This window comes from Myotis brandtii, unplaced genomic scaffold (genome assembly GCF_000412655.1).
Source record: "Myotis brandtii unplaced genomic scaffold, ASM41265v1 scaffold62, whole genome shotgun sequence".
NCBI classification, from domain to species: Eukaryota; Metazoa; Chordata; class Mammalia; order Chiroptera; family Vespertilionidae; genus Myotis; species Myotis brandtii.
The window spans coordinates 1372674-1387595 of NW_005370366.1; the positions used below are offsets into that span (position 1 = coordinate 1372674).

A 14922-nucleotide genomic window follows, 5' to 3' on the forward strand; every position below is an offset into this window, starting at 1 on the left:
TAATGTAAATATCTGATATGCAGGATGTATTTTCATTGTTACAAATTGAACACAATTAAAGCATAGTGATTAATCACAAAAACAATATGTAATTATATATGTGTTTTCCGATGGTCTTATGCGACCCCTGTGAAAGGGTCGTTCGACCCCCAAAGGGGTCGCGACCCACAGGTTGAGAACCGCTGGTATAAGGCTATATTATGAAGGGCACTAACAATATAAAAGATACACACATCATATCCCTGTATTTGTTAAGCTCCTCCTGTCCTTTTTTCCGGAGCCGCTGAGCCACAACGCTGGTTTGAGCTGCATGTGCACAGTCATTCAGATTTTCTACTTCCACTTTGAGAAAGGACCGAAATACCCTTCTCCCACTCTGCCACCTTTCACCTGCATTTGTGTGACCCGCTCTCTGTAGAACTGCGTGGACATAGTGTCTGTAGAAACCTCTTGGAAAATGTCCAAAAGTTGCAGACTTAGGTTATATATAAAATGCAAAACAAACATGAATAATGTGCTTTGAAAACACAAAGAGGCAACACAACGAAATTGGTAATACATTGCTTCTGGAGCCAAACAGCCTGGATTCTTGCTCAGAGGCAGTATGATTTTGGATGTATTAGTTAATCTCACTGTTATATAAACTTCCTATAAAACAGGAATATAAACAGTACTTGCCTCGTAGGGTTGTTATAGTAGGTGAATTAGCAATGGCAAAGGCTGGGATGGAACCTAGATTATGTGCTAACTGAAGAAGAGCTGGCAGACCCTGCCTCTTAGAATCCCACCATCCAGTAACTGATATGACCTACTTGTCTGGTGATTGAGGAAGATGTGTTTTTATATGCACTTTATCTCTTCAATAGGCCGAGTACTCTGAATTGGTTGAAACATTGCTGTCAAGTCAACAAGACCCAGTTATTTATCAGAGATTAGCAGATGCCTTCAACAAGCTCACTGCAAGCAGCACCCCTCCTACGCTGGATCGGAAACAAAAGATGGCTTTTCTAAAGAGTTTGGAAGAATTTATGGCAAATGTTGGTGGTCTCCTTTGTGTAAAATAAAGAACGAAACTCTATGCTTAATTTAGATCCTTTCTGCAAAGTGCACTGAATTGCTAAAAGTTGACTTGAGTCTTGTCCTGTCCTTCAGTTTCTTGGCCATTGGGGTTTTGGAGAGCTTGACATGTAATGAATGCAGTTGAGACAGGAGAGCTCAGCCTCAAATCAGCGTCTGCTGTTAGGTGTTACCACAGTCGGTCATAAGTATTCTGTAGGTTTTGAATGGTGATTTAACATTTTCAAAAGGAAATATATATGTGCAAACAGATAAGGGCACCATGAAATCATGTTCAGTGCCTTTTCCCTCTTTGTCAAACATTAGGTGACTAGCCAAAGTTTAAAATTTTCGTTGTGAAATATTAGGTGGCTATGTTCGGTGATGTTTCTCAAACGTCCGTGGACCATCTGCAGCGCTGAGGAACTGGACCCAACTGAAGGCCATCATTGTCAGAATTTCTGTTTGTGGGCTCTGGGTTTTTTCATTTAATAAACTCCTCCCCTCTGTCACCCCAAAAGTTTTGAATCAATGCGAAAATTCTGAATAGGTTTTGTGCTGTGGTGCTTTTCTTCCTGTGATTCGGTTTGAGTCTGGCAGGAGGGGAAGGCACTGCCGGTGCTCACTGGCCTGTAACGGGCTGGTGAGCAGGTTTTGTGGAGTACAGGCCTCTAGTCACACTCTGACACCTGAACTTAAGGAGGAAAATGCATGTATATTTTTGTTCCATAAAATGAACTTTAGGAACTGTAGCCATTCCATTGCCTTAATTTTAAGTTGGACAAAAAACCCAACAGACTTGTTTTAGTAAGAAATGAAAAAAGGACAAAAAACCCAACAGACTTGTTTTAGTAAGAAATGCAGTTTTGATGCTTCGGAGTTGGTTAGGATGTTAGCTACTCTGAACTTGGTGCCCTTTTGGTGGTGTATTCATGTGGGTTTGTGAGTGAAACAAAGGCTCATCCATATGTAGTCTAACTCTTCGAGTATGTTTCTGTCCAGCTTTATATCCATTGCGACAGTATTCTGAGGATGGGAGTGACTGATTCCTGCAGATTTTAGACATTGGGGCATTAGGAGAAATAATTATGCTGGAATGGGTATTTTCTCATTTCATAGGAGTCTTGTAAATTTAAGAGAAAATTTTGTATTGCTGCCATACTTCCCTTAAATTATGGAAACCACAGGCATATGAAACTGCCCACTACCTTGTCCTAGTCACAGGGCACAGGGACATTGCTTCAAAGGGTGGGTGTCCTGCTATGCTCTTGACACCTCTGTGCTAAACTGTCCATGGAATGTGGTGGGATTGCATTGAGCACATGCACCTTCACAGTGATGCTTTGTGAAACTGTGTAGCTGCTATTAACAGTTAACAGTTACCAAAACAGGAACATCTAAGTTATATCCAGCTTGGCATGCTACCTGAGACATGCACCAATACAGAGCCTTGAGCCAGAACTTCAAGGACCATTTCTCTTAGTTGTCACCATCTAGTAACAGCGGAGGGGAAGCAAAGCATCTTAAAAACAGCTAGGAAAAAATTATGTCACTGTTTATAAAATATGCATATTGTATTTTTTAAAATACTTTGAACCATGTGTTCATTTTTAGATTTCTTCTTTATTTCCCCTTAATGAACATGAAGTCATCTGCACCAGGAACCACTGTTTTGCATTGTTCTTGATGTGTGGTCTCCCAGCTCCGCACACCTGCTCAGTGGTTGTAAGCCTTGCCTGTCTGTGTGTGATGAGTGTAGTCCTTTTGCCAGAGGGTACTGGGACAGGCAACTGACTAGATAGGTCCACTGGCTTTGACAAAACTATAATCAAGTTTTTAAAAATAAAGATGAAAAAAAATAAAGGTGAGTAGAAAAGGGATGCCTTGGGAAATAAAAAGGCATCTGTATTTAATAACTATTATCTAGATGGAAATGTATGTGCTTAATTATCCTAGATGCTGTCAATAATATTGCAGTGTAATTAGACGACTTTTAAGGAAAACAATATGTACTTGGGATTGGACCAAATAAGCCTTAAGATATCACCAGAATGTGATTAGTGGCAAACAGGAAAAAAGAGACACCACCATTTTTTAGGTAATGGGGATGCCACTTAACTGCAATAGCTGGACACTTTTCCGGTGTTTGTGTATGTGTTTTTCTGATTGGTATTTGCTTAATTTGGGTCGTTGTCTTTTTTTAACTTTATTATTATTGTCACTATTACAGATGTCCCCATTCAACCCCCTCCTTTGCACACCTCTACCCAGCCCCTGTGCCCCCTTTCCTCTGATTATCACACCGTTGTCTATGTTAATGGGTTATGCATATATGTTTTTTGGCTAATCCCTTTACCTTCTTTCATCCAGTCCTCCCATTCTCCCTCCTCTCTGAGAGCTGTCAGTCTGTTCCATATATCTATGTCTCTGGTTCTATTTTGTTTATCAGTTTATTTTGTTCATTGGGTTCCACATATAAGTGAGATCATATGGTACTTGTCTTTCTCTGACCAGCATATTTCACTTAGCATATTAACCTCCAGATCCATCCATGTTGTCTCAAAAGGTCACATTTTCTTCTTTTTTTAAGCCTTCTTTATGGCTACGTAGTATTCTATTGTGTAAATGTACCAATTCTTTTTCAGATGTTTATATATACATATTTTAGTTTGAGTATTCTTTTTATTTTGTCCAGTTTTGTCTTTAGCTATGCTTATTGACTTTTCATTTTTGGAGGTTTTGTTTTAATGCTCTTTGCCCTGTGGGGGTCAAGAACACTGACTTACTTTTAGTAAATTAATTTTTATTATTACAACTGACTGTTGTCCAATACGAACATTATTTGTGCTCCCTTTTTTATATATGTTAAAGGGACATTGTCAAATATTTATTTAGAATTTTGTCTTATATGAAATTTCTGGTCATATATAGTAACCTTTAATGTCTAGTTTTCAGTTCATTCTTTATTTGATTTTATTTTCCTGGGCCAATTTGTTTCCCAGGGCACAATCTCTATGGACTTGTACTTTCACAATTGGTATTCGTGTAACAGCACTTGTCACTATACTCTTGTAGCTCTGTTACAAGGATTGCTTGCTTGTTTGTTTGTTTGTTTTATGGTTTTTCTGGAACAGTACTTCAGTGTCCTCTTCACAGTTATTTGGGTCTTTATTACTTGCTGTCTCTTAATCTGTTGGAAGACAATGGCATGTTAACAACACTGCATTGAGTTTTGTCTGGTAGAAAGTGACATTTTATGTAAAAAAAACAACACACCTTTGCAATCTTTTTCAAACTAATTTTAAGAACTTAGTCTTACTTCATTGTAAGCCATTATTACATTATTCTGTTAAAATGAGATGGTTACTACTCTTTTTCACAATTTTCATTTCAAAACTGAGCATCTCTCTATTATACCTTCCCCTAGTAACACTCCTTACTATCCTTTTTTGTTGCTGTTAATCTTCACCGAAGGATATTTTTTTCATTGCTTTTTTAGAGAGTGGAAGAGTGGGAGCGGGGGAGAGAAACATCAATGTGAGAGAGACACACTGATTGGTTGCCTCCCACATGTGCTCCTACCGTGGTGGGGATTGAACCTGCAGCCCAGGCACATGCCCTTGACCCTGAATCCAACTGAGACCCTTCGGGGCTCAGGCTGATGCTTTGACCACCGAGCCACACCAGACAGGGCTCTCCTTACTATCTTTGACCTTTCTCTTTTACAAAAAAATAACCAGTCTATATTTGTAATGTTACATTTCCCATTTCTGTTAATACTTGTATGAACCCCTCAAGTATTGAAGGGAACTAGCTGTTGATTTCAAGTCTGAGTATCCTAGTAGACCATGTCAATTGAACCCTTAAAATACTATTTTTTCTATTACAGTTTTACTTGTTTCTGTTTGCCACCTCTGTCTTTAGAGGTGGTTGTCATTAGACCTTACTAAGTTAGCTGTCTCTGATGGATAGTTGTCGTTATTGGTTCCTGAATGAAATATTAACTATTTAGGCAGCAGGAACCTCAATACTTCTTAGGGTTTTTTTCTTAACTAGAGAATAAGGAATTGATTTGGATATGAATTTTTAATATAACTTCCTATAAATTCTTCTAAAAAACAACAGAGCTGATTTGAGGATATAATGTTTTAAATTATTCTAAAATATAAGTGGATATCCTCTGACTTGGTAATAACTATGTTCTGAAAACACTGATTTTCTAAAATAAAAAAAGTCCAAATTAGGTTTATTTTCTGAGCTCAAATTGATATGAACTGCTGTGATTCAAGTTGAACTTTAAACAGTTTAATTTACATGTAGTTCTGATCGATTATAATGGAGACTCATGACATATTTAGCCAAAGAATATATTTGGTTCAGGTAAAGACACAACGTTAATAATGAGCATCCATTCTGCTCTAGAAGACTGGTGGAGTGATCTGTTTCTGACCTTTAGCTCCCTATCTAAGTCTGAAGACTGAGCTACATGCACACGTGTTTGTCCGCCTCACCTCCTGGGGTTTGCTCTTCACCTATTCCTAGGCCTTCCTAGCAGTGGAGAGGTTTTCTCATTTTCAGTCTATACGCTTAGGTCTCAGCTGTTAGGAGCTGTCAGGTATGTACTATTAGCTAACTTTATTAGCCTGAAATTAAATACTGCACCTGTACTATGTATCTAACATGGACCTGACCTCAAGAGTGTTCTGAGCCTAGGCTTCATGGTGTGTCATCTACCACATAAAATTATGACAGATTGCAAATATTGGTGTTGCGATTCGGCTCTCTGAACAAAGAGTCTCCATGCAGTGAGTGTGTGGTTTAATCGTCACAAAGTGTTAGCATTGCTACCATTCAGCATGTGTAAAATTTTTTAAATTTATAAATATTAAACATTTAAACTTATGCTAAGACTTTTCAGTTTTTTTCGAGAGACCCAGGGACAAGTATATGGCTTAAATATTTGCTTCTATTAACATTACTAATGAAGGTATAAGGTATAAAGTTGCATTTCATTTTTTCAAAAGATGCTATAATACGATTTTAGGAAATAAATCAGGGCTATGTATTGAGCCAGTTAAAGGCTGAATATCAAATTGATAAAATTTTATTTGTATTTTTAAATCTATAAATGGGAGTTATGTGTCTTTTAACTAAATATTTTTATTACATTTTTGTTTTGACTGTGTGTGATTTGTTCGTGGGTATTTAGACTTTTATGAAACTGATTGAAATGGTGCTTTCATTTACCATCATAGAATGACTGACACTGGGGACATTATACAGTCATATTTTAAAATAAAAAAAATGATATATCTGTATAGATAAGATTTGTATTACCTTCTGTGAGAACACCCAGTCCTGATAGAATATTCGGAAAGAAAACGTTTTGTTTACATTCTATAATATTCAATGTATTTATTTTTATTTCAGCTTAGTCTTAGAAACAATGTCAGTTATCAATTAAGTCATTGGAGTTGGGGCGTATTTGCAGTAAATATTTTTAGTGGTTTGGGTCATTCTTTTTATGGCCTTTCAGGGAAAGTGGAAAATTGCCATTCTGCTGTGTCAGACAGACTTTCACTCTTTGCCTAATCTTAAATCTTGTAAATATATGCACTGAAAAGTTAATTTAAAAAAAAAAAATCCGCACCCCAGGATATTTTTTTCTATTGACTTTCAGACAGAGTGAAGGGAGGTAGAAGGAAAGAGGGGGGGAGGGAGGAGAGGGAGAGAAACATTGATGTGTGTGTGTGTGTGTGTGAGAGAGAGAGAGAGAGAGAGAGAGACATAGACATTGATTGGTTGTCTACCATAAGCACTCTGAGTAGGGCAGGGATCGAACCTGCAACCAAGGTACTTGTCCTATGACCAGGAACCAAACCCAAGACCCTTCATTCAAGTCTGTGGGCTGATACTCTAACCACTGAGCCAAATAAGGTGAAAAGTTAATTTTTTAAAAAAGAAAATGTGTTTTGAAAATATATTTATTTTAAACTTGATTTTGCTTTGAATATTAATTGATTCATAATGCTCTTTCTTAGGTTGTATTGAGATTTGATTTTACTCCAAGAGTGAATATAGAAAATTTAGGTTTAAGAGGACTAAGCAGAGTTGTATTGAATTTTCGTTTTCCCTCTTTAATTATTAAGGGCAGGACCTGGAACACAGGCTAATAGTCACCTGGTATTTGAGAGCCATAGATGATTTTAAAGGTCCCAAATATAAAAATTTGGTATTGTCTTTTAAAAGACATCTTTAAAGTAATTGTGCTCTCTAAAAATACAGTTGGTTTATATTGACTGGCTTACAAATGATGCCTTGGTGTGTTGATTATGCATCATTTGTTTATTTTGTAAATATTGGTTCTTAGATTGGGTCAATGTAAATTCTTTGTAATCTCAAATGTTTGTTCAGTTTTACTTTCTTTTAAAACTAAGTGGAAGTAAAGGGCGTATTTGAAATTTACGAGAAAACCTGCTGGAACATTCCATACAGCCTTAATGACAATGTACTGTCTAACTTCTAGCACATAAATCATTTCCCTATTGAATTCTTTTCATGTAAGTTATTCTCCCAAAGGAAAAATTTTAAACACGCTGATAAAACATAATAGTAGATACTCAATAAATCTTGTTATATTTAAAAATTCTTTCTAAGAACACAGTTTGTTCCATTAGATAAGTGTGTCTTTACACAGTTTAATAACTGATAGTCATTAATTTTTAAATACTGTGATGTCTTCACATACAATATGACTGTATAGCCCCTGCCACAGCCACTATGGTGGTATTTTGAGAGAGTTCACTGTATTTTCTTTTTTAAACAAGAAAATTGATCTACTTAAGGGTATTTCTGCTGAATACGCTCATATCAATCCTACAACAACTACAAAAACCCTAACAGTGATTTCCAAAGGCAGTTTCATGTATCACTATAAGTCAAATAAATTGGAGAAGTAAAACAAGTTTATATCTTGTGTGAAGTTAAGAGCTTTACTACACTGCCCTAGAAAGTCTCAATCATATTTCCTCAGTTTATGTCTTCTCCAAACATCAATGGGTCTAGAATATGGGAACACCCTTTGCAACTTAGGTTAATTTTGAGTAATTTGGTGACAAAGCACTTGAAGAATGGAAGAAAAACACATGAATCTGTCCTTGTAATTATAGGTAATTAGTACTTTTTAAAATTAAATTGATTGGAGTGACATTGGTCAACTTGAACATAGAGGTTTCAGGTGTGGGTTTCTGTTTTTTAAAAATGAAAATTGAGTCTGGCTTCATCTTAGATCTTTACAGAGTAACCTTCATTTCTTTTATGCACCTTTTCTGAAGAGTAGCATGATGGACAGAAATCACTCATAAATACACAAACAGAATAACTCGTGAATCAAAACAGATTTGAAAGCATCTTTTCAAGTCCAGTTTAACTTAAGTGATTTTCCCTTTACTTCAATGAGAATCAAATTGCCTTTGATATTTTAAATTTTTTATGATTTGCAAGAACCATTAAATTACAGTGCAAATGTTTCACCAGGAAAATTCATCTTCATGTGTTACTGTGAACAGGCTGGCTAAGTAATCAGCACTGGTGGTGGAGGTATAATTGAACTTCTTGACTTCCTGGTCACTTTAATGATAAAAAGCATCATAATACACACTACATGAAGGTAACTATTGCATCTCATATGCTATGAAAACAATTGAAACTTAAAAGTTTAAAATCTATTTCAAACCAAAAATTGCTTTAACATGGTTTTTAAATTATAGGCCAAGACAGTCTCCAATGTATGGAACGCTACACCTCTGTTAAAAAATATATACTGCCATAAAGTTGGTTCTTGTTTCTTGGTTCATGTTATTGATTTTTGGTTTGTTCTATGTATTTTCTTTCCTGCTCTTTTGCTAAGTTACACCTGATTTTGAAATACTTGGTGTAATTGACTTGTCATCACTTAAAAGCCATCGAAGTCAAAAGTAGAGCATGGAGCCCTAGCTGGTTTGGCTCAGTGGATAGAGCGTCGGCCTTCGGACTGAAGGGTCCCAGGTTTGATTCTGGCCAAGGGCACATGCCTGGGTTGTGGACTCGATGCCCAGTAGGAGGTGTGCAGGAGGCAGCGATCAATGATTCTCTCATCATTGATGTTTCTACCTATCCCTCTCCCTTCCTCTCTGAAGTCAATAAAAATATATATTTTTTAAAAAGTAAAGCATGGAAAAAAAAAAAGTAAAACATGGGTTGCCATAGACCAGGAAATGGTATTTATAATTGAAATTATGGTACTTCCCAAGTTGTAAACCGGTTTTATATACTATTATTATTTGACAGCTGAGTCTTTTATTTATATCCTCAACTTATGCCAGAAACGACTTAAGGTGATTCTGCAGAATATATAAAACAGCACGATAATAAAGTTGGTTAAAAAAAAATGAAGGAAAAGTAGGTAGGAACATAATACAGGTTGAATGCCTTCTTGAATGGAAAATAAGTACATATATCACTTATGATTTGATGCTGCCAGGTTTAACAAGTTCTTTGCTGGAGGTTTTTATACTGAAGGAATGCCCTCAATAAGGAAGGTTCTGGGAAGTTAACGGCAAGTCTCCCACATATGGAATTATTTCCATAGAGAAATGTTACTGCCTGATAGATTACTCGCCAAATCAGTAGCTAGCCTTATTTCAGCGTGAAAACAGCTTCTATCTCGTTTGGTCACTGACTGGACGTTGCTTTCGCTGTCACCCCCAGTGGAAAATGCGCATGGCTGGACCCAGTAACCACGTTGAGTTTGGGAAGGAAATTGATTACAGTGGAGACTCTAAAAAAGTTTTTCTAATCCTATCAACATTATAAGGCCTCTCACGTCTTGATTTTTCTATTAGAAGATTGAGTAGACAGACCAACGAAGCCCTCCCTGATAGATGTTTGTGAAATGTACATCTCCCCAAGAATAAATAGGTTCCCTGTATTTCACTTGAAAAACCTTAAGTTTTCATTGGATTGCCACCTGCGCACTGCTAGCGCCGGAACTGACGCGCTCCGTTGGACCAGGGGGTGTGCGCAGGCGCGAGCGCCGCTCGGCGGGCCCCGCCCACTCCTCCCCCCACCGCCTCTGGGTTACTGTGCGCGCGTGGCGGTGAGTGGACTCGGGTGCCTGTGGGGTCGGCTGTTCTTCTCCCGGTTTCCGGGTGCGGTTTGGCGGCTGGGCAGTTAGTGGACGGCGACCTGCGAAGTCTGTGCCGTAGAGGGTTGTGCGGGCCAGAGGGTCACGGGAGGGGCCGGGAGGCGTGGAGAAGTTGCGCAGCGATGACGGGAGGTCGGTAGACTCCGTGGTTACACGGAGTGCAGAGGACAGGACAGGACTGGACGTTCATGATCATATCTCACAGGACACAAGTTGTACCTACATCTTAGTTTAAAATACGTGAGTACAGCTTTAGGCGGTGGGTAAATCCCGTAAGGAAGACGGGAAGGAAGTGAACAGCGGGTACTTCGTAGGGCTAGTTGGAGGAGGGTTCTCCGTAGGTGACCAGAAATCTGGGGAAGAATCCGAGTTAATGCTCTTTCCTCTGGACCCACCGCCTTCCCAGAGTCATTTGCAGAGAAGGTGATGATTTTTGTTGTTGTTAATCCTCACCAGAGGATATTTTTTCCATTGATTTTAGAGAGTGGAAGGGAGGGAGGGAGGAGAGAGAAAGATTGAGAGAAAGAGAAACATTGATGTGAGAGAGACACATCCATTGATTGCCTACTGCAGGGCGGATCCAACCTGCAACCCAGGTACCTGCCCTTGATCTGAGATTGAACCCGCGACCCTTTGGTCTGTGGTGACGCTCTAACCAATGAACCAAACCGGCCAAGGTGGGAGCCTGTACAGTTATGCAGTGGGGGATGGGAGAGTGGGCCTTGCTTTAAGCAAAGATCATATATGAAAATTGAAGAATTTTACACATTTCTTTGAAGACCACATTAGTTTATGTTGAGTCAGATGCTGTGTAAAGAAATAGAAAGTGGCCATACAGCCCATTAGGATCCTTTTCACCCCTGTTTAGGCTGTACATGATTGTGCCCATTACTTTACTGTGCTGTTCCATCATCTTCATGCTTTTCCTTCTGCAATCCTCTCCCTCAAGGCGAAAGTAAACCCCCTGTGGCCTCACTTTTATCCTCCATCCACACACGCTCTTTACTCTGATCCATGGCTCTAAATGCAGACTCACCACATCATCATAGTAGAGCAGTTTTTTAACCCCCTAGCACTGTTGACATTTCTGGTCACATAGTTCTTTTTTGTGGAGGGTTGTCCTATCAATTGTATGGAGTTGACCAGCTTTCCTGACCTCTACCCAGTAGATGCCAGGAGGACCCTCCCTAGTTATGATAACCAAAAAATATTTCCAGGCTTTGCCAAATATTTTCCTGAGGGACAAATCTTGCCTGATTCTTCGGTGAGTGCCACATAAGGCTCACTGTCAGTTTAATAATATAACACAGCACTTCTCAACTCTTTTGTACCTGAAAATCTCTTTCACAGAAGTTTCACAAATTCACTTAGAATTTTACTACTGCTAAAGATGTGATAAAGTAGTGACAAGTAAAAAAATTAGCACATTAACACTAAACTTCATTTAATTTAAACTTTAGTGATGTATATCACATCAGCATTTCAATTTTCCCCACTTAACTAGTGATATACTCTTTAAAAAAAAAATTAAAAACCTGTATTGTTGAGAGTATTACAGATGTCCCTCTTTCCCCCCTCCACCCAGTTCCTACCCTGCCCCACCCAGACCTTTACCACCCTATTGTCTGTGTCCATAGGTAAGATCTTTGGTTTTTCTCTTCCTGCCCTCCCTCCCCTCTTCCCTCAGATTCGTCAGTATTTTCCATGTTTCCATGCCTCTGATTCTATTTTATTCACCAGTTTATTTTGTTCATTAGATTTCTTGTTAGATTATTTTGATTAATAGATTCAGTTGTTGACAGATATGTATTGCCATTTTATTTTTCAAGTGTTTTACCTTTTTCTTCTTCTTTTCCTCTTCCTCTTCTTAAAGAATACCCTTCAACATTTCATGTAATGCTGGTTTGGTGGTGATGAACTCCTTCAGCTTTTTCTTGTCTCTTATTTGACCTTCCATTCCAAATGATAGCTTTTCTGGGTAGAGTAATCTTGGTTGTAGGTCCTTGGTATTCATCACGTTGAATATTTCTTGCCATTCCCTTCTGGCTTGCAGAGTTTCTGTTGAGAAATCAACTGACAGTCATATGTAGGTAACTAACTGCTTTTCTCTTGTTGCTTTTAAGATTCTTTCTTTGTTTTTAACCCTTGGCATTTTAATTATGATGTGTCTTGGTGTGGGCCTCTCTGTGCTTCCTGAACTTGTAAGTCTATTTCTTTTACCAAGTAAGGGAAGTTTTCTGTCATTATTTCTTCAAATAGGTTTTCAGTATCTTGCTCTCTCTCTCTTCTCCTTCTAGCACCCAATAATGCAAATGTTGGTTGCTTGAAGTTGTCCCAGAGGCTCCATACACTATCTTCATCTCTCCTATCTTCATATTTTTGGATCCTTCTTTCTTTTTGCTGTTCTGATTGGGTGTTTTTTGCTTCCTCATATTCCAAGTCGTTGACTTCATTCTCAGAATCCTCTACTCTACTGTTGAATCCCTGTAAATTCTTCTCTATTTCAGTTATTGTATGCTTAATATCTGACTGGTTCTTTTTCATGTCTTTGAAATTCTCACTAAGAACCTTGAAAGTCTCAGTAAGTCCCTTGAAGCTCTCATGAGGATCCTTGAGTAACCTTATGTTATAACCATGGTGTTGAACTCTGTATCCAGTAGTTTGCTTTCTTCCATTTCTTTCATTTATGACGTGTTTCTTTGTCTCTGCATTTTGGTGGATTCCCTTTGCTTGTTTCTATGTATTAAGTAGAGCTGCTGTGTCTTCTGAAATTGGTAGAGTGGCCTTGTGTAATAGGTGTCCTGTAGGGCCTAGTGGCTCAGCCTCCCCAGGCACCTGAGCTGGGCACTGTAGGTGTGCCCCTGTGTGCATAGTCTTGTAGTTGAGCCTTGATGGCTATTGGTGTCAGTGGGACGAATTGACCTCTAGGCCAATTGGCTTTGAGGACCATCTGCGACTACAGTGGGAGAGCTGCTATCAGGAAAAACTGCTATGGAGCAGGACTTGCTTCAATGGGGCTTTGGTGCTCACTGAGCTGCCCCTTGAGTGTGTCACTGTGGATGTGTAGAGTTGTAATCTGGTATGGTCTGAAGTTGTCCACCAGGTGCACTAGCTCTAGGGCCTCCAGGGAGGTGCAAAGTCAGCCACTGCTTGGGGCCACCTGGCAGGAGCTACAGAGAGATCTGCAGATGGCTACTACTTGTATTGGGCTTGGATGTGCCGCCCAGGCTTGGATGTGCCCAGGCGAAGCCCAACTGTGAAGCAAGGTGGGCTGGTGCTAGTACCAGTTTTGGGGCTTTTATTGATAGGTTTGGGGCATGCTGACACCAGCTGTAGTTTGTATTAAAGATTTTAGAGTCTGAAGCCTGAGCCAGCATAGGCCATTCATATGGAAAAACTGCTGCAAACAGCTTGGGTAGGGCTGCAAAGTGGATGGCTCGGGGTCTCAGGGAATCACCAGGGCAAAGAGTATGAGCCAGGTTGATGGAGACTCAGATATGGCCCCTGCCAGTCAGCTCTGCAACAGGGGAGCTCCGAGCACAGGAACAATGATCCCCGGGAGCACCCCTGTCTGGGAGAAAGCCACTTCCAAGTTCTTGCTTTGAAGCCAGATAATCCAGTTCCTCTGTGTATGTGTCTGGGTTCCCCAAAGCTGTCTGGTGCTGGAGCTCAGAGGGGTCGAGTCTGAGTAAGTTTGTGTGCCGGCCCTTTAAAAGGAACTCCTGGTCTCCAGCAGCCTCCAAGTCACTCAGCCACAATCCCCACTGGTTTTTACAGCCTGAAGTTTCAGAGACTTCTCTTCCCAGCTCTGGAACCCTGGGCTGGGGGGATGGTGTGGGTCTGGGACCCCTTACTCCTCCTGGGCATCCTCCACAGAGATGATCTCCCTCCCTTCCGTGCCTCCACCCCTCCTGTCTCAGTGTACTTTCTACTTTACTTCTCTATTTGTAGGACTTCCATTCAGCCAGCTTTCAGGCCGTTCTGAATGATGGTGGTTCTGTACTTTAGTTGTACTTTTGATGTGGTTGTGGGAGGTGGCACATACTGGCGTTTACCTACACCACCATCTTGGTTCTCCTAGTGATGCAGTCTTGAACTTGATTCAGTGATGTAGGAAACAGACTATGATTGCTAATGTTGCAGCCCCTATTCTCCAGATGTTCTTCCATTGATCTTATTATCTAGCATATATTTCTATTTTTTATGGTCTTTTTGTGTCTCACTAGAATTTGCATTCTAAGAGATAGGGACTTTGATTCCCATCACCAAGACAGTGCTTAATACAAAGTAGTGCCTCAGGGTACGATTATTAAATGAATGGATTTGATCAGCTTTAAAATAAACTTTATTTTAATTATTTTATACTAGAGGCCCGGTGCACAAAAATTTGTGCACTGTGGGGGGGGGATTTCTCAGCCCGGCCTGTGCCCTCTCGCAGTCTGGGACCCCTCGGGAGTTACTGCCCGCCTGCTTGCTGCTCCCTACCACTCAGCTCGCTGCTCCTCAGTGCTGCCACGGAGGTTCCTGCCACCTCTGCTGCACTCACCAGCCATGAGCCCGGCTTCTGGATGAGCAGCACTCCCCCTGAGGGAACTCATTGTACCTCCAGGCCCTGGTTGGTGTGGATCAGTAGTTAGAGTGTCCTCCCACGCACCAAAGGGTCATGAGTTCGATTCCAGGTG

General features: G+C 39.9%; 2 protein-coding genes and 1 long non-coding RNA gene across 8 annotated transcripts in view; 2 read left to right on the forward strand and 1 right to left on the reverse strand.

Annotated features, from left to right (window-relative positions):
* The window catches only part of XPO4 (exportin 4), a 144062-nt gene extending 142229 nt beyond the window's left edge, over positions 1 to 1833 (forward strand). For all 4 annotated transcript variants that reach the window (XM_005879996.2, XM_014528145.1, XM_014528146.1 and 1 more), the window contains one exon: positions 867 to 1833. In XM_005879996.2, coding sequence (XP_005880058.1) covers positions 867 to 1064 — 198 coding nt within the window. In that variant the 3' untranslated portion in view covers positions 1065 to 1833. The remainder of the gene's footprint in view (positions 1 to 866) is intronic.
* An 8278-nt stretch (positions 1834 to 10111) lies between these two features.
* N6AMT2 (N-6 adenine-specific DNA methyltransferase 2 (putative)) overlaps positions 10112 to 14922 on the forward strand; it is a 30057-nt gene continuing 25246 nt past the window's right edge. For 2 of the 3 annotated variants that reach the window (XM_005879997.2, XM_014528168.1), the window contains exon 1: positions 10112 to 10192. The gene's annotated coding sequence lies outside the window, so the exon portion shown is untranslated. Of the gene's footprint in view, positions 10193 to 10230; positions 10481 to 14922 lie in introns of those variants that run through there. The other variant, XM_005879998.2, reaches the window with a different exon arrangement.
* LOC106723669 overlaps positions 11446 to 14922 on the reverse strand; it is a 16234-nt gene continuing 12757 nt past the window's right edge. Inside the window, exon 3 of the long non-coding RNA XR_001359371.1 lies at positions 11446 to 11458. This is a non-coding gene — a long non-coding RNA (uncharacterized LOC106723669). The remainder of the gene's footprint in view (positions 11459 to 14922) is intronic.